At 45.5% G+C, this 19,811-nt stretch overlaps 1 protein-coding gene across 1 annotated transcript in view; it reads right to left on the bottom strand.

The window, feature by feature from the left end:
• The window catches only part of LOC119820578 (cytochrome P450 2B1-like), a 39,089-nt gene extending 19,859 nt beyond the window's left edge, over positions 1-19,230 (bottom strand). The window contains exons 1-6 of the mRNA XM_038339055.1: positions 18,898-19,230; positions 12,504-12,666; positions 12,219-12,368; positions 6,612-6,772; positions 5,251-5,427; positions 4,664-4,805 (exon numbers count right to left, since the gene is read on the bottom strand). Coding sequence (XP_038194983.1) covers positions 4,664-4,805; positions 5,251-5,427; positions 6,612-6,772; positions 12,219-12,368; positions 12,504-12,666; positions 18,898-19,068 — 964 coding nt within the window. The 5' untranslated portion in view covers positions 19,069-19,230. The remainder of the gene's footprint in view (positions 1-4,663; positions 4,806-5,250; positions 5,428-6,611; positions 6,773-12,218; positions 12,369-12,503; positions 12,667-18,897) is intronic.
• Positions 19,231-19,811: the final 581 nt, after the last annotated feature.

Genomic DNA, 19,811 nt, shown 5'->3' with positions numbered 1-19,811 from the left:
GCAATAATCAGCCCCTTTTGTTTTAAGGATGCCTCCAGGGCAACTAATGCCCGTTCTAGCATATGCTCTTGTTTTGCTGCCAATAGGATATCATCCATGTAATGGATCAGCCTAACTTTTGGAAAACTACGTCTCACTGGTTGTAACGCCTGATCCACGTATAGCTGGCACATGGTGGGACTGTTGGCCATACCCTGTGGTAAGACCTTCCATTGATAGCGTTCATCAGGCTGTTCGTGATTTATAGAGGGAACAGTAAATGCAAAACGATGTTTATCTAAAACATGCAAGGGTATAGAAAAGAAGCAATCCTTAACATCTATGGCAAAAACAGGCCAATCTCTTGGTAAAGCACTTAAAAGAGGCAACCCTCTTTGGACAGATCCCATGAGTTGCATTTGTGCATTAACTGCTCTAAGGTCATGCAGCAGCCTCCATTTTCCTGACTTCTTTTTTATGATGAAAATAGGGGAATTCCAAGGAGACACAGAAGGTTCAATATGACCAAGCTGAAGTTGTTCTTTAACTAATATGTGTGCGGCCTGGAGCTTTTCCATAGACAGGGGCCACTGAGGCACCCAAACGGGTGTATCTGTGCCCCAGGGGATGCGTAACGCATCATCAGTGGCCCCTAGGAAAAACCCAAGCCCTTCCGATCAGATTTGGGAGTGGGCAACACGGGATCACTTCGTCCTTGAAGGCGAGCCCCCAGCCCTTTTCCTGGTACAAAGCCTTGTGCCTTCATGACATCTTTACTCACTTGAGAATAATCATTGGTAATTATCAATTTTAATTGTTGTTGTACATCCCTTCCCCATAAATTTAAAGGAAGGTCTATGACAAAAGGCTGAAAAATGCCTTGACTGTGTTCCATCCTCCAATGCAATTGCTTAGCACTCATATCTGGAGTATTTTGATATCCTAGACCCTGTAAGGTTTGTGCAGCCGTCTGTAACGGCCACCTCTTCGGCCAATCCTGTTTACGCATCACACTTCTGTCCGCTCCGGTATCCAATAGGCCCGTAAAGAGCTTTCCTTCTATTTCTAGGGTACACATGGGGCGATCATCAAGTCCTATAGACAAGCATGCTAGTTCAACCCCAGAGGAGCCGAACCCTCGCTTGCCCCTCTCTTTCTCATAAGAGGGAAATTTTTCATGGTCTGATCGAAGAATTAACAATTGTGCAATACGATCTCCGGGTGCAATCGAAATGATGCCAAACGGAGAATGACACATTACCTTAATAATGCCTTTGTAGTCAGGGTCGATCACTCCAGGTAGCACTAATAACCCTCTAAGAGTACTAGAGGATCTTCCTAAAACTAATCCCACTGTTCCTTCCTCTAGAGGTCCTGACATATCTGTGTCTATAGCTTGAACACCCATACTCTGAGTCAGTACCAATCCGGTGGTGGCACGGAGGTCCAACCCTGCGGAGCCTGTGGTGGCCCTTCTGATGACTGGGGTGGTCTCATGTTTGGCTCCTGAATTGCCCCATAAATTCTCGGGCCCTGGGGTAGTGGGCCCTTCTGCCCGTTTTTTGACATGGCTGATGTTGCATTAGGTATGGGCTGTCCATTGATATCCTTTACGGATCGACACTCATTTGCCCAGTGTTTTCCCTTTTTGCACCGCGGGCATGTGCCCGGCTGTCTCTGACCTTGGCTCTTTTTATGTGTGCCTTGGGGGCAATTTTTTCGTACATGCCCCGGCTTCCCGCAATTAAAGCAGGTACCTGATCTTCCCTGCCCCCTGGAGACTGCTAGCATAGCAGCCGCTAGGCCAGCATTAGTTAGAGGGCCGCCTATCTCTCGGCAGGCCTTAAGCCAAGCATCCAGTCCTTTATTTTTCCATGGCATGATGGCTCTCTTACATTCTTTAGTAGCCTGTTCAAACACTAACTGCTGAACCAAAGGCATAGCTTCTTCGGCTTCACCAAACACCTTCCCTGCGGCTTCCATCATGCGAGCCACAAACTCCGAAAAAGGTTCAGTAGGGCCTTGAATAATTTTAGTAAGGTTACCCGTCACTTCACCTCTTTTTGGTATCATTTTCCATGCTCTTGTGTAAATTTCATTAATTTGTTGATATACCTCCACTGGATAGGCTGTTTGATTAGCCGTCCATTGCCCTTGCCCTAATAACATGTCTGCATTCCAGGGAGCTCGATTTGGCGTTTGCGCATTTACTCGAGCCTGAGTGTGAGCAGCTTCTACCACTATAGATCTATAATCTAGATATTGACCTGTAGAAAGGCATGCTCTAGCAATTTCCCACCAATCTGTTGGTGTCATAGCTCTGGTGGTCAACCGAGTCAGTAATGTGCGGGTATACTGCGCATTAGCTCCATAAGTCTTTGCCGCTTCCACTAAATCTTTTAACTCTTTATAAGGGACTGGCTCATGATATCTTTGTTGATTTTGATCCTCAAAAACAGGAAATACCACCACTGAAGGTGGATAATGCACAGCTAACTGCGCAAGAGTGCCCCTGTCGATGAAATGGCAGCTACTCCTGGGCTGCACGTAAGGAGGGGGAAACTCTCTAGTGGGCACTTTTAGAGCTGGCCCATATCTCTCCTCCTCATAACGTGCATCTTCCTCCTCTAAGCTCTCCTCCTCTGCCTCTACCAGCTCCTCTTCAGCCAGCCGCAAGGCTGCGAATTCATCCAGCACCGGATACAGGGGAGGTGCTGAAGGTTTATTTATCTTAGGATCCTCTTTTTCTTTTATATCTTTCTTTTCTCCTTTTTTGTTCCTTATTACCGTGCACTTTTCTTCTGTATCCTCCTCTGTCTTTGAACCTGCTTCTGAAAGGCTGTCCTGGTGTCTTGCCAACATTTTCCTTCCTTCTCTTAACTCCTCTACATTTTTTCCGTCTTTTAAACAGGAGTGTACTAATCTCCAAAAAGGATAAGTCCCCTTCTTTAATTGCCCCTGTTCCTTTGCTGCCTCCAAATCTTTGCCTAGCTTTCTCCAGCAATGCAGATTTAGATCCCCAGACACCGCAAACCACGGAGCCATGCGATCAATATCCCCGACAATCACCTTTATGGTGGATTTCGAGATTTTCAATCCTCTCTCCTGTAGTAACCGCTGTATGGGATCTACAAAATCGCATACACTGGAGACAGACTGATCGTTGCCCATCTTTGCTCACTTTTCTACAAGAGGCTTACAAAAGGGCAGAAAAATCGCCTTATCTGCTACGGATTTACTTTCACTTTAGATGTTACAGCAGAGACACTCCTCTCCTGGTCTATGACAACGGATAAAAATGCAAAAGGCATAAACCACTACAGCAAAAACAACCACTGCTAGTGCAAACCACAAAGGACTAATTCCTCCAAGAAGCATACCTGAGGATACTTACCGGCGCCGACCGCTTCGTGTGTAGAGTTCTGAATCCTTTTCGGCCCCCTGTGTGTGTCCGCCGAAGTTCCCGGGTTTCGGCACCAGCTGCGGCGAGCGAACCCTGACCAGCAGGGAAAGATCACCACCGACACAGGATTCTTCTCTGATCACACTTTAATGAAGCGCTGCTTGGTTGAGGGAGAGCTGGAAGCAGGGGGCCCCGAGCCGGGCTGGGTGGCGGCTTATATAGAGGAGGACGGGGCGTGTCTACTGATTAGGTGACGTGGCAGAAAAGGATTGGTGGAAACCTGTTGCCAGGCAGATGTGGCGCGAAAAGTTCGCGCCACATACTTGTTTACTTTAGCCCTCGGCGCCATCTTGTAATGGCGAATGTAAGTGCGGCCGCCACAGGAAAGATTGCAGAGTGAGAGAAATGAGCAAAGCAACACTGGATGCCCATATTCCACTTCTCACTCATCGTATTAATCAATTCATGAGTCAATAAATGGTTCATAGACAAATAAATCAAGGAATCCAAGGAACAAAACATTAAGCAAATATATGAATGAATGAACGAGAAAATATAGGAATAAACAGGTAGGTGTGTTGAATGATGAATAAATCACAGGGAAATGAGTGCGTTATTAAACGGATACATGGAGGGATGGATGGACACATGAAGAGTGAATTGAAAGGTTAATTAGTAGGATTAAGGAATGACCAATGAATCAGTGATAGATAGCCCACTCAACTAGATCTGATCAAAGAATAAAACTCACAGGCTGATTCATCCAAATAAATGATTGAAGCAGAGACAAAAGATTCAAGGATGAATAATCTGTGGATGTAGAAAAGATGGGCAGAGGAATACATGAGTGGGTAAATAGTTGGGTAGAGGGATGGATAAATGGTTGGATGGATAATAGATGGATGGGAAATGAATAAAATGGGAAAATGGAAAAAAGAGGTAGACCAAGAGAAAGACAAGTGAATGGAGGGATGTAAACACAGAAGGAAAGAAGGAGGTAAGGATGGATGGATGGATGGTTCTATGGATGGATGGATGGATGGATGGATGGATGGATGGAAGGAAGGATGGGTGGATCAACCATTAATTGATAGGTAAAATCAATGGAAAACAGGCCAGCTGAGTGCTCATTCATGCACCACCCACAGCACTGCCTTAGTTTAGAAGTAGTCCAAAGCCTTCGGAGCTCCAGATATACGAGGCTCATGGTTCTCTCACCCTCACAAACTTCCCAGCCAATAGGGAGCTAGAACATTCCCCAACTGGCCACCTGTGGTTCACCTGCAACATGGGGATATTTGAGCATGAGCAGGAATCCATAGCGGAGCGTGGTGCTGCTGGTCTCGGTGCCAGCAAAGAAGAGAGACAGCACGGAGATCATGAGGTTCTGGTGATGGAACTCTGTGTGTTGGTTGGACTTCTCCTGGTTCCAGATGGGAGAGAGAAGGGAGGGTCAGGGTTGACTGGAGCCTTGCAGGGAGAGGCACACACATCCTAGGAACTGTCCTTCTGTCTCACATTATATGGACCACATGACATTTCTCAGTCCTTAATAATATCACTTAATCTCTCTCTGCTCTGTCTTCTCTCTCTACTTTACTCTCTGGTAGTTTATCATGGTTTGTCTCCCAGGCTCTTTCTTCCTCTGTGGTCTTTCCTGCTTTTTGTCCCTTGCCCTGTGTGTCTTCCCCACCCTTCTTTCTCCCTATCACATTTTCTCCTCCCTTTATTTTCATCATTTTCCAGACACTTCTGCATCTCCTCCACTCCATTTCCTGTCTCTCCTCCCCATCCTCTGCCCCCTTTTCCTCCGCTCACATCCTCAGCCTTCACTCTCAGCCATCCCTTCTCATTCATGCAGGACTTACCTTCTCCATGCGTATAAGGAAGGTATCGATGAAGTCTCTAGGATTGCTGGGGTCCAAGGTTGTCCGGTGCTTCTCCACATTGTGGCCTATGTAGTCAAGGATTTCTTGCAGGTTTTTGAAGATTTGCTTGTGGGCACCGGGAAAATACTTCAGGATGCCAGAGAAAAGCTCAAACACCTGCAAGAAAGAAGAGCCCAGGAGGTTCTCTTGAACTTTTAGGTCACAGGAAGTGGAAGTGCTCTTAGTGTTCTATTGCTGCACCGTACCCAGAGAAGAGATACCATAACCAAGGCAACTCTTACAAAAAAAAGCATTTTTGAGGGCATGCCTACTGTATCAGAAGTTAGTTTATTATCATCATGGCAGGAAGCAGACAGGCCTGGCATGTGCCTGAGAGCTGACATCATAACATGCAGACAGGCATGTGCCTGAGAGCTGACATCATGATGTACAAGCAGACAGGCATGTGCCTGAGAGCTGACATCATGATCTACAAGCAAAAGGACATGTGTCTCAGAGATGACACCATGGTATACAGGCAGACAGTTAGGACTAGAGGGAACACTGGCCTTGCATGGGATTTGGAAACTCAAAGTTCACCCCTAGCAACACATCTCCTCCAATGAGGACACAAATCCTAATCCTTGCAAACAGCTCTTCAAGCATGCAAATCCACTACCCTACCTGGGCCAATCTCACTCAAACCACCTCATGCCCCTAGGTCCCCATGTTAAAGGGATAAGTGCACAAAATTCTCACATAAATACACACATGTCTCTCAAATGTATACACTATACGCACATGCATGCTTTGAGCTTTATCTCTAAATCTGTCTCTCGCCTTGGCCTTGCGCTCTGTGACTCCATTTTCCTCTCCTCTGTGCTCTCTCTCAATACCCTGTGCTGAATTGTCATTGTGTGTTTTAATTTGTGTGTTTAAATTTGGGGTTTTGCTTATGCATACAAGGTCTCATACTTGCCTGAGTGGCCTTAAAGTCAGTATAGCAAAGGTACACCCTGAATATCTCATCTCCCTGCCTCCATGTTCTGGAATTGCATGAGTGGTATGCCACCACACCCAGGAAATGCAATGAGGACCTCATGCATGAAAACCAAGTCCTCTACCCTCAGAGCTACAGCTGCAGCACCCACATCACCATTTCCTGCAGGTGTGAATGACTCTGTATTTCTGCATTTACATCTCTGCCCTGCTCCCCATCCTATCTCCCACCTGCTCGCAACCTCTTTGCCTCTCAAAGTTGTCTCTGTCTTTCGTTCAGCCCTAAGCTACTCCTTTCTTCACCCACCTAGCAGCATCTTCTTTCCTCTGCCTTGGATGCTCCTCTCTTCCCGCCCACTGACCTGGCTGGAGAATGAACTGATGAGCGAGAAGGTCTGATAGAACAGGTCCAGCAGGCGCAGGAACTGGCGGTCTTTGTAGTCAAAGCGCTCTCCAAAGACAATGGAGCAGATGATGTTGGCTGTGATGCACTGGAAAAGGAAGGTGGGGTCCAGGGGGGCTCCTGGAGGAGGATGCATGACAAAAGACAGGGGCTATAGAATCAGGGAACATTTGCCATCGGTCCCATCTCTGTAAAGCTGAACCCCCACTCACCGCTCAATGAACAGCAACAGCTGCTATCACATTTGCACATATGATGCCCATATGAGTCTGCACTCAAAGATGCATGCATCCTTTTTATTTAACTCCCCTTCATAGTATAGAGATTGTGAGATGCTATTCATATACACAGAAGGGGAGGCACCTTCACCAAGGAAACTCAGCTAATCATGACTGAAGCTAGGATGCTGGGACCGAGAGGTGGAGTGTGTGTAGTCAGTCTCCACACTGCTCCTCCTCCCAGGACAACATCCTGACTCTAAACTGATAGCTAACTCCCCCTGGAGGGAATGGTGCAGAGAAGGGTTCAGGGATGGCTGTGTGAATTTACAAGCCCTGCACACTCCATGCCCATCTGCCAGTGTTTCTCCATCCCTCCCTTCTCTGACTTCCTCCATCCCTTCTCTGACTTCCTCCATCCCTTCTCTGACTTCCTCCATCCCTTCTCTGACTTCCTCCATCCCTCCCTTCTCTGACTTCCTCCATCCCTTCTCTGACTTCCTCCATCCCTTCTCTGACTTCTTCCATTCCTTCTCTGACTTCTTCCACCCTTCCTCTCTTCTAGGCTCTGTGGTGTTCCAGAAGCCATTAGCTCCTGTTGCCTTTGTGTGCCAGGTTCACTCATGAACCTGGTGGTTGGAGAACTGTTGTCAGTCTAACAGTATTGGGGCCACTGTTACCCTTCACCCTGGGGCTGGCTTGTCTGTGATCTCTGATCCTGTGTGGATCCTTCCCTAGGGCTCAAGAGCTTCACTCTCAGCCTTGGGGCTCACTTCTCTTCCTCTGGTTCCTTCCGTCTCTCACTTCTTGCTCCAGTTCATTCTTCTCAGCCTCTGCACCTTTTTTCCCTCCCCTTCCGCACTGACCTCTCAGATCTCCAGAGAAAGGTCAATAAGAGATGACAAATACCCCATGTAAAGAAATGGAGGTGCACCACTTATGTAAAAGAAACATTACTAGAACTCAAGGAAGCCATCAAACCACACACACTAATAGTAGACTTCAACACTCCTCTCTCACCAATGGACAGGTCAATCAGACAGAAACCTAACAGAGAAATAAAGACTTAATGGAGGTAATGAACCAAATGGACTTAAAAGACATCTATAGAACATTCCACCCAAATAGGAAAGAATATACCTTCTTCTCTGCAGCTCATGGAAAATTGACCATATACTCGGTAACAAAGCGAACTTCCACAGTTACAAAAAGATATTAGTAACCACCTGTGTCTTATCGGATCACCATGGATTAAATTTAGAATTGAACAACAATGCTACCCCCAGAAAGCCCACAAACTCATGGAAACTGAACAGTCAACTACTGAGCCACACCTGGGTCAAGGAAGAAATAAAGAAAGAAATTAAAGTCTTTCTTGAATTTAATGAAAACAAAGACACAACATACTCAAACCTATGGGACACAATGAAAGCAGTGCTAAGAGGAAAGTTCATAGCACTAAGTGCCCACTTAAAGAAAATGGAGAAAGCACACATTGGAGAATTAACAGCACACCTGAAAGCTCTAGAAAAAAAAGAAGCAGACTCACCTAGGAGGAGTAGAAGACTGGAAATAATCAAACTGAGGGCTGAAATCAACAAAATAGAAACACAGAAAACAATCCAAAGAATCAATGAAACAAAAAGCTGGTTCTTGGAGAAAATCAACAAAACTGACAAAACCCCTATCCAAACTAATCAAACGGCAGAGAGAGAACAAGCAAATTAATAAGATCAGAAATGAAAAGGGGGACATAACCACAGACACAGAGGAAATTCAGAGAATCATTAGATCTTACTACAAAAGCCTGTATGCTACAAAATTGGAAAATGTAAAAGAAATGGACATTTTTTTAGATAAGTACCATATACCAAAGTTAAACCAGGACCAGGTGAACAATCTAAATAGTCCTGTTAGTCGCAAAGAATTAGAAACTGTTATCAAAAACCTCCCTACCAAAAAAAAAAAAAAAACCACAGGACCAGATGGTTTCAATGCAGAATTCTACCAGAACTTCCAAGAAGACCTAATACCTATACTCCTTAGTGTATTTCATAATATAGACACAGAAGAGTCATTGCCAAATTTCTTTTATGAAGCTACAGTTACCCTGATACCTAAGCCACACAAAGACTCAACCAAGAAAGAGAATTACAGGCCAATCTCACTCATGAACATTGACGCAAAAATTCTCAATAAACTACTGGCAAACCAAATCCAAGAACACATTAGAAAAATTATCCACTACGATCAAGTAGGTTTCATCCCAGAAATGCAGGGCTGGTTCAACATACGAATCTATCAAATGTAATATATCATATAAATAAACTGAAGGAAAAAAAACCATATGATCATCTCATTAGATGCTGAAAAAGCATTTGACAAAATTCAACAGCCCTTTATGATAAAGGTCTTGGAGAGATCAGGGATACAAAGATCATATCTAAATATAATAAAGGCTATTTACAGCAGGCCGACAGCTAACATCAAATTAAATGAAGAGAAACTCAAAGCCATCCCACTAAATTCAGGAACACGACAAGGCTATCCACTCTCTCCTTATCTCTTCAATATAGTGCTTGAAGTTATAGCAATAGCAATAAAACAACATAAGGGGATCAAGGGGATTCAAATTGAAAAGGAAAAGTTAAACTTTCATTATTTGCAGATGATATGATAATGTACATAAGCGACCCGAAAAACTCCACCAAAGAACTCCTACAGCTGATAAACTCCTTTAGTAACGTGGCAGGATACAAGATCAACTCTGAAAAATCAGTTGCCCTCCTATACACAAAGGATAAGGAAGCAGAGAGGGAAATCAGAGAAGTATCACCTTTCACGATAGCCACAAATAGCATAAAATATCTTGGGGTAACTCTAACCAAGGAAGTGAAAGATCTATTTGACAAGAACTTTAAGTCTTTGAAGAAAGAAATTGAAGAGGATACCAGAAAATGGAAGGATCTCCATTGCTCTTGGATTTGGAGGATCAACATAGTAAAAATGGTAATTCTACCAAAGGCAATCTATAGATTCAATGCAATTCCCATCAAGGTCCCATCAAAATTCTTCACAGATCTTGAGAGGACAATAATCAATTTTATATGGAAAAACAAGAAACCCAGGATAGCCAAAACAATCTTATACAATAAAGGAACTTCTGGAGGCATTACCATCCCTGACTTCAAACTCTATTACAGAGCTACAGTATTGAAAACAGCTTGGTATTGGCATAAAAACAGAGAAGTCGACCAATGGAATTGAATAGAAGACCCGGATCTTAACCCACAAACCTATGAACATCTGATTTTCAATAAATTAGCTAAAAGTACACAATGGACGAAAGAAAGCATCTTCAGCATTGAAGATGCCCTTCAATGGAAGAATGGATGAAGAAAGTGTGGAATATATACATATTAGAGTACTACCCAGCGATAAAAAAATGACATCTTGAATTTTGTATGCAAATGGATGGAAATAGAAAACACTATTCTGAGTGAGGTAACCCAGACCCAAAAGATGAACATGGGATGTACTCACTCATAATTGGTTTCTAGCCATAAATAAAGGACTTTGAACCTATAATTTGTGATCCTAGAGAAGCTAAATAAGAAGGTGAACCCAAAGAAAAACATATAGTAATCCTCCTGGATATTGGAAGTAGAGAAGATTGCCGGGCAAAAATTGGGAACTTGGGGGTGGGGTGGGATGGGGGCAAGGGGAGATTGGGAGAGAATAGTGTGAAGGGGAGGTTGGGGAGAGCTTGGGGAATGGGATGGTTAGGATATAGGAAGAGTAGATATGGGAGCAGAGAAGTATATATCTTAATTAAGGAAGCCATTTTAGGATTGGCAAGAGACTTGACTCTAGAGGAGTTCCCAGGTGTCCAGGGAGAAGCCCCCAGCTAGTTTCTTGGGCTTTGAGGAGAGGGAGCCGGAAATGGCCAGATCCTATAGCCATACTGATGAATATCTTGCATATCACCAAGAACCTTCATTTGGCGATGGATGGAGATAGAGACAGAGCCCCACATTGGAGCACTGGACTGAGCTCCCAAGGTACAATTGAGGAGCAGAGGAGGCAGAACATGAGCAAGGAAGTCAGGACTGCGAGGGGTGCACCCACCCACCGAGATGGTGGGGCTGATCTTATCAGAGCTCACCAAGGCCAGCTGGACTGGGACTGAAAAAGCACGGGATAAAACCGGACTCCCTGAACATGGCGGACAATGAGGGCTGCTGAGAAGCCAAAGACAATGGCACTGGATTTTGATCCTACTACATATAGTGGCTTTGGCGGGGGGGGGGGGGGGCTAGCCTGTTTGGATGCTCACCTTCCTAGACCTGGATGGAGGGGGAAGAAACTTGGACTTCCCACAGGGCAGGGAACCCTTACTGATCTTCGGACAGAAGAGGGAGGGAGGGAGAGTCGATGGGGGGATGGGGAGACCAATGGGAGGTGGATAGGAGGGAGAAATTTTTAATAAAAAAAAGAAATGGAGGTGCAAACAACAGTCTTGTCACCAATGTGCCCTTGATATAACAAACCTTAAAGTGCCCAGAGTTCCTCTGAGTTCTACCAAAATCAAACTCCCATGAGCCTCTGGGTTCACTCTTCTCACCAGCACACTCACAAGGAAGAAAACACAGATCCCTGCTTAGACCATGTCTGCAGGTCCTCCTGCTCCCTTCCCTTTGATCTAGAGTCCACATCTGGCTTTGATAAGACCGTGGGGGTTCAAGGCAGGGATAGAGAGCAACTACGATGGTTGAGTCAAAGTGGCTTTGAACTCGATGTGCAATGGAAGATGACCTTGGAACTCTCAGCCTCCTGCCTTTACCGCTGGTGTGCTGGGATTCCAAACATGCAGGACCATGCCCACTTCTATGGTGCTAGAAGCTCTACAACCAGCCACAGTCACATTGTAAGACAGGACCTGAAAACATAGACAGGACTGGCCTTGAGCATACGACCATCTTGCCTCACCTTCAGAGCTCGGAGAGGACAAGTGTACACCAGTCATCTTTAGTTGACAGAAAATTAATTCACAGATTGGTTTTCTGAAGAAAAGTGACCACTGTGGTCAGTACATATTTCTGAGTTATTTTAGACACAATATATCTGACATTCCTTTCCCTGCCATTGCCTTTCCACATCTGCCCTTATCCTCCCATACATCGTGTGTGTGTGTGTGTGTGTGTGTGTGTGTGTGTGTGTGTGTGTCTGTCTGTCTGTCTGTCTGTCTGTCTGTTTCTCTACCTTTGTATGTCTCTTTCTCTTTCTTAGGCTCTGCACACAGGTCCCTGTGTCACCATCTTCCCTTCTGCCCATTCTCTGGGACTCACCCTGGGATTTCCGCAGCTCCTCCACCAGACATCGGGCCTCCTCCTGAATCCGCTCCTCCACACTCCGCTTCCCCATCCCAAAGTCTCTCATGGTGGCCAGAGAGAATCGCCGAAGGGCCTTCCAACGTTCCCCATTGGCAAAGACCACACCTAAGAACATAGGGGAAGCATGGCTGGGTTACAACGGAAGTTCAAAGACCCTGAGTCCTTCCCCACATGTTTGGCTCCACCTCTCACACACCTTCCTGGACTACATCCTCCATTCCATTCTGTCCCATATCTCACCATATCCCTGTACAACTGGCTCAATCACAGCAACTGTCACCCGGCCAGAGAAAGCCTCCGCTTGGTCCACCAGAGCCTCCCTTATGGCCTCTGTCCCACACAGCATGACCACAGGCCTCGGTCCCAGGTGCACTGTGAACACGTCTCCATATTTTTCTCGAAGCTGCCAAGCATAAGGGCACCAGGGTTGTGGTTAGTCAGTGCAGACGTTGTTGTTACACTGTGAAAACACCTAGACACAGACTGGTAAATAGGAACCCCTCCCCTGGCCTCCCTTCCCTTTGAGGACCTAAGAGGTGAAGGGTTAATTCACCAGACAGGCAGGGCCTGCACTGATTGGTTGGGTTTCCTAATCAGTACACCAGCCCTGTAGAGTAGGGAGACAGGACAACCCTTGTTTCTAATCCTGGCACTAGGGGGACAGAGACCAGAGAATCAGTAGTCATCCTTGGCTACACATCCAAATTGAAGCCAGTCTCGCCTACACATGACCCTATCTCAAAAAAAAAGATAGATTCAGATATGGATGCAGATATACATGTAGTTACATGCCCATGGCCTTCAGACTGGCTGTTTATCTCTGGACTCTCAATAAAGAACCATGCTTTCTGTCACCAAGGCTGTCCAATGCCTCCTGACAACATTCAGAGAGAATGGCACTGACCCACCCACTGGGTTACATGGGAAGGGAAGGTGATAGTCCCCTAGCAGTGGTCCTGAATGTGAGTCATGACTGCAGTAAGGACAGTTGGAAAAATGCCTGGCCATGCCACTATCAGGGCATCTCCAGGGAATTGGTCCCAGGAACATGACAACCTCCCAGTGCTCAGAGCCCTTGAGGAACATGGTGCGATGTTTGCAAACAACCCCCCCTCGTCCTCTTGTAACCTTTCCTCTCTCTAGACTGCACGTCAGCTAATAGAAATGAAAGGCTATGAAAATGGTCAGTGCCCAGTGTTGTTTGGGGACAATGCTAAGAAAAAGCTCTGCACATGTGTGAAGTTGGTGTATTTATGTGTTTAGATGGGGGTCACACTACTGAATCTTATGCAACAATGAACTAACAAATCCTCAGATGAGATCAACAATGTAGATGAAATTTGCCAAATCAGTGTTAACACAAAAGCAAACGTTTATTCTATCTGCTGCACCTAAATGATGTTCCAACACAGTTGTGGTTGATGGTGTGTCAGGACAGTGGGAAGGTAGTGACTACAAGGGGCTGAGACAGGAACCAGTCTTGATGTTAGCTGGTCTGCACATCAATGATAAGAATCTGTTCCTCTTTCAACTTTATTGAGGTGTGCTTTTTGAGAGATGACCCACTTCAATCATATCTTAACTCAAAATTTCATAGTTGGAGCTAAAGAGGTGGCTCAGTGGTTAAGAGTACTGCCTTTATTGCAGAGAGGTTAGTCCTGCCTCCCATGTCAGATAGCCAACAACTGCCTGTAATGCCAGCTTCATGGGATTTGACGTCCTCTAGCTTCTTCAGATATCAGGCATACATAAGGACCACTTAAACAAACACACAAACACACACAACCACACACAAAATGATGATGCTGAAAATAAAAATAGATAGAGGGTGGATGGATGGATGGATGGGTGGGTGGGTGGGTGGGTGGGTAGACGGATGGATGGATGGATGGATGGATGGATAAGTAAATAAGTAGGTACATGGATGAAAGGATAGACAGACAGATGATACAATACAGATCATTTGTAAACACTGTAATTTGGGCACAACAGATAATAGAACTTGGCCACAGTTGTGACGACCAGGGTTTGGATCTCAGCACCAATATAACAAGACAGGGTATTCATGCATACCTATGACTTCTGAGCAGTGTTTGACAGTGACGATAGGATTGCTGGGACTTGTTGACCTCCAGACCCAGTTTCAGGGAGGGATCCTGCCTCAAAGTAATGAACAGAATCGATGGAGAACACTGGCACCCTCCTCTGGCCTCTGCCCCCATGAACAGGTGTGTGCACACAATTAGAAACATACTCACACAGACAGACAGACAGACCAACACACTCAGAAATTTGCATGTTTTAGAAGTTAGAGTTAATGTTACTTTAAAATGCTGTGCACTGCCCTCTGCAAGCCCCGTCCTGGTCCCCTACTTCTGCTCTCACATCCATACAAACAGTTTCACCACAACCCAAGTCACAGCATTCACTGAAACAATCCTTACTTAATACCCCATACATTCCCTAAGATCCTCATTGTACCATGGCTGCTGAAAATAAGATCAAGGTCCCTACCATGACCGCATGGCTGTGCCTGACAGGATCCCATCAGTCCTCTGCGTCTCCATTCCTCCTTTGTTCCTCTTTAACACCAGCCCCATGTTGCTCCCTGACCCTGTTCTGCTTCAGGTCCTTTCTGCAGCACCTGCCTCCCACAGTGCCACTATCTGTGTCTCTCAGAGTTTTTGTTCACAAGCAAAGCAAGACCTTGTGTCACAAACTCCCACCATTTGCTGAAACACCATGTTGCTTTGTTTGATTCATTGCTCCTGTCCACCTGCTGTGTCTGTCTGTCACTGCCAGGGTAATGCTCCGTAGGCGTGGTGGTGACCTTATCCGCCTCTGAGATGTCACAGATAGAATGTTTCCCAGGACAAAGGGACCAAATAAATTATCAGTGATTTGGTAAATAAGTCAATGTGTGGGCAAAGCGAGTTGTTATTGAACAAACACGGATTGTCACACCCTTGGGAGTCGTGTATCCTTGTTCTCACCAGAAGAGAAATGCAATACTCAAGAATACTCAAAACCGAGGCACAATCCCTCATCTCTCTACTTTGATGAGTGGAGAAGAATTTGTACCAGTCCTCTTCCCCCAAACCAGGTCACACAAGTGGTCATCTCTTCTCTTTTCACTAGTCAAAACATATGGGTGACTACATGGCCCAAGAAAGACCTGGAGCAAGTCCACGAATTCTCAAAATAATATTGTGGATTGTTTTATTCTGAGACAGGACCTTTTTTCCCAAGCTGGTCTCAAGTTCTCTCTGTAGCTAAAAGAAGACCTTGAACTCCTGATCTTTCCACCTCCAGCTCCCAAGTGCTGGGATCATGTGTGTGTCACAAGACCTGGAAAATGCTCAAAAGTTTTTTGTCAATTTCTGTATGCCTATTTACAAAAGAGGTGGCCTGAACTCTTAACCTAATTCTAAAAAGTTTCAGTGGTAGTTACATCATGAAGCGGCTTTATTCCAGGAGCATTTCAGAGACTTGGGAGCTGCAGATCTGTATGCACCAGATCTCGGCCTCTCCTCTCACTGTCTGTTCCTGTGCCTGTGAACCTTCCCCAAGCTGAACCTCATCTTCGGTCTCAGCTCATTTTCCAAATGTCAAGAAGGGGCACTTTATATAGATCACAGATTATTTCTTACATTTTTTGAGACTGGGCATTTTTAGTATGGCGTGCATCTGAAAGGAGTTTCTTCCCATGTCATCCATGTTAAAAGAAAAGGCAACAAAGCATGAATCTGAGAAAGAAGGGGCTGAACTCACTTTGATGAGAAACCCACTCCTGTGACAGATACATTGATCCACTCCTGAGGCAGATCTCAGAAGAAGAAAGGAGGAGGCAATAGTGATGACCAAGATGGTGATGATAAGAAAAGGAAGAACAGAGGAGAGCAAAAGAAAGTGGAAGAAGTACACGCTAAAGGTCCTTCCTCTAGGGGCTGAGGATGCATTTGCTTGGCAGAATGCTTGTCTGACATGCATGATGCCCTGAGTTTACTCCCAGCACCCAATAAAAAGGATGTGATATAGCACCACACCTAGAAAATACTTATGTTTAAAATGATGCTGAAATAACACTCCCCAAAATAGTAACACCATAACACAGAGTTTATTTATTAAAGAAAAATGAAGTGTTATTATGACACCATAGAATACTGGTGATTTTACGTATGGAGGGTCTAGCTCCTCTTTGTGTCTCTACCACTGGCCAAAAGAATGTCATCATTATGACTCAGTCTTTGTAACAGACACACCATGACTAAAGCCCACACAACCATCTTAGAACACAGCTGCCTAGAAGAGATCTCAGCTTCTTGAGCCACCAGAGAAGCTTCCAAGAAACATTCCAGAGGGCTTGCCAGCTGCTGGTTCACGTGCATCCGCACATGGGTTTGGAGCTCACACAGCTGACACAGCCCTTAGCAGCTGGATTTGAGTCAGGCTCCAGGCTCATCCACAACACAGTTGAGAGAGCCGAGCTGGTTGCTTCTGGGCTTCACTACGGGACATCACTACCACTTGGCATCCAGAGCCATCTGTCTGAACCACCTGCTCTTTCTTCTTGCCTGTTCCACATGCTGTGCCTTGAACATGATGAAAGTGTCCTCTGTGCACTCTCTGCTGGAAGCTTCGCCCCCATGTGGTTGTGTTGAAAGGTGGCAGATCCCTCAGGAGCTAGAGCCTAATGAGAGGCATTGGGTCTTCAGGCTAGACCCACAGAATAGGTTAATGCTGGTCTCACAGAGAGGGCTGGATTCACAGAGAATGGATTATTATGAAACAAGACCAACACACATGGTTAGCATCTTCTGATGTGACAGGTTTTCCTGTCCTCTACTGTATTGTGACAGACAAGAAGGGTCCCTATCAGAGGTTGGAAGAATTGGCTGCTTGATCTTAGACTGTCAAATCTCACAATTAAGAGCTGGATAAGCCTTTAATTTATAAAGAACTTAGCCTCTGGACTTTTGTGGCAGCAACAGAAAACAGATGAATACATGAGGAGACTTTCTCTTGCCTGCTTAGTTGAATCACTTTTGTTTATACCATCCTTAGCATCAGTTAAGCTGGCTCATCCCCATGACCTGAAGATTCAACGCCTGCCTCTCCCCTGTCACACCGTGACCTCATCCACCCGGCTCCACTCTTCCCCTAGCACCAGCTGCTGCTCAGGAATGGCTTTTTCTAGAATGATAACATTCAAGAACGTCTTTGTGATTTGTTTATATCCTGCCATTTACATGAGTCTGTTTGAACTCCCAACCAATCTTAAAATTCCTATTGCTTTGCTTGTATCCAATATCACCCAGGTGAGCAGATAATTTGCTAAATTAATTTTTATGCGTTCATTCTATATCTGCAAACAGACTCTCAGCTTCTGAGGGTCAAGGAAGGCAGCTTGGCTCCCTGATATTGCCACATACATTGGTTTTTTTATTTGAATGGTTCTTTAAGGAGCTCTGTAGAGGGTAGGAATTCCCTGACCAGTGCACATCACCTAGCCCCTGGGAACCTTGTTTGCAGATGACATGATGACTGTCCCTACAGGGAAAAGATGCAGCATGTCGTGCTATCATGACAGGATGTCACCAACCCTCACTGTGAGTTCTGGGCGTAAGGGTGCTGGGGGAGGTGCCACTTTCTTCAGTTCAAAAGTTGCTCATATGACAGTAAATATCTCCTACATCCATAATTACTCAAGCAACCGTAATTACCTCCAAGTAGGAATGACCTTTAGACATAGAGACGTGGACAGCAAAATAAGAAAGGAAGGAATTAGATTTTCAGAGAATACAAAAATATTGGAGAGGATGCTAAGTGGAATGGTGTGGCATGAGTGAAGCCCATTTGAAAAACACTTACGGCCAGATGTACCACACATCTATCAGTCCAGCACGTGAGATGTTAGCTCAAAAGGATTATTAGACTGAGAAAAGGAGGATGATCTTATTCCCCCTCCTCCCCCCAAAATGAAATTGTCTCAAATTTTAAAATTCAGAGGAATACACCATTGGTCCAGGTGGGTGATATATTAAAAAACCAAGGCGTAGCAGGATTGTTGCCACTAAATCAGCTCTCTAAATGGGAAGTGGGGCCAAGAATGCTAAGTGATTACTAATAAAGAAGTGGTAATTAAAGATGAAATCTCTCTGGTGAAGACTGTAAAAGATGGTGCCAGGGTCAGCTCCATGAATGGTTTATGTGTTCTAAAAACATAAAATAAGCATCCCTACCTACCCCACCTCCTGACCTGCCTCTCCTCCCCTTTGTCCCTGAAGACAGCAGGCTAATCCCTTGTGCTGGCAGAAGCAAATCTAATCTACCACTACATCTGACATTTTTCTTTCCCTTCTGGACCAAAAAGGAAAACTGTAAATCCTTGGCACACATCTCAACACCTTCTCCGTTCATATTACAAGCACAGTGCCCCACCCAGTTCCAACATGTCAACCAACCTGAGCACCATCCGTCACCATCTGTCACCAACCAGCACCTCACCTTCCACTCAGCGACCTTCCCACCTGAGGTTATGGCCTGGGAGGAGTCCCTTGCTTCTCCCACTGAGTGATCTCCAGGAGCAAACACAGGGCTAGGCCGTAGGGCTCAGGCTATGTGCGTGTCTCACCTGCATGAAGGAGTTGAGGAAGCCTCCTCTGTCCATCTGCAGGAGGTTCCCCAAGAGGGGCAGAGGACGAGGTCCTGGTGGGAGGTGACCATGAGCCTTTGGGTGGCCCCTGACGATGAGTAGTAAGAAGCCCACAAGGAGAGCGAGGAGGAGCAGGACACTGGGCTCCATGGTCCTGGTCTGAGCACCGTCCACTTCACTGCAGACTCCAGCAAGACTTTTATGCTGGACCTGCCTCTCCACTCAGTTGAGCAACTTCAGTTATTTCTGCCTCCTATCTCATCATTGTCCCTTAGTGTTAGCACCCAAACTTCCTGCTTGGGCTGTCGGTGACCTACTCACTCCCTGTTCCATAGATGCTGGCAAGGGCAGCAAAACAGGTACATAGGACAAAAGAATATACTGAGTCAAGCATCTTGATTTCGGGGTTTTATGCACGCATGTCAGCACAGCTTTCTCTGTTTATTTACACAGGCATGGACTGTCTGTGTGTTGCATATGTGAAGGGTTATATCTTATGTGAGTGTGCATGTCTGTGCTTTTGTGTGTTTCTCTAGATTTCTCTATGCATGTTGTTGTTGTTGTGGTGGTGGTGGTGGTGGTGGTGGTGTGTCTGTATTGGTTGATTTTTCAAGACAGGGTTTCTCTGTGTAACCATGGCTGTCCTGAAACACATTCTGTAGACCAGGCTGGCCTCCAACTCAGAAAACCTCCTGCCTCTGCCTCCTGAGTATTGAGATTAAAGGTGTGAGCCACCACATGTGGCTCACAAGTACATCCTTGTATTGGGAATCCACTCTGTTTGTTCTTAGTTTTGCGTGTGACTTGAGTGACAGGAATGAGTTGCATATTACCGTGTGACTCTCTGTGTGTTTGTACATGTCCCAAGCTCAGTGCTGATGTGATTTCTCCAG

Source organism: Arvicola amphibius, chromosome 8 (genome assembly GCF_903992535.2).
Source record: "Arvicola amphibius chromosome 8, mArvAmp1.2, whole genome shotgun sequence".
NCBI classification, from domain to species: Eukaryota; Metazoa; Chordata; class Mammalia; order Rodentia; family Cricetidae; genus Arvicola; species Arvicola amphibius.
Note: the sequence above shows the minus strand (reverse complement) of the source record. Positions and strands in the feature narration are given on the sequence as shown.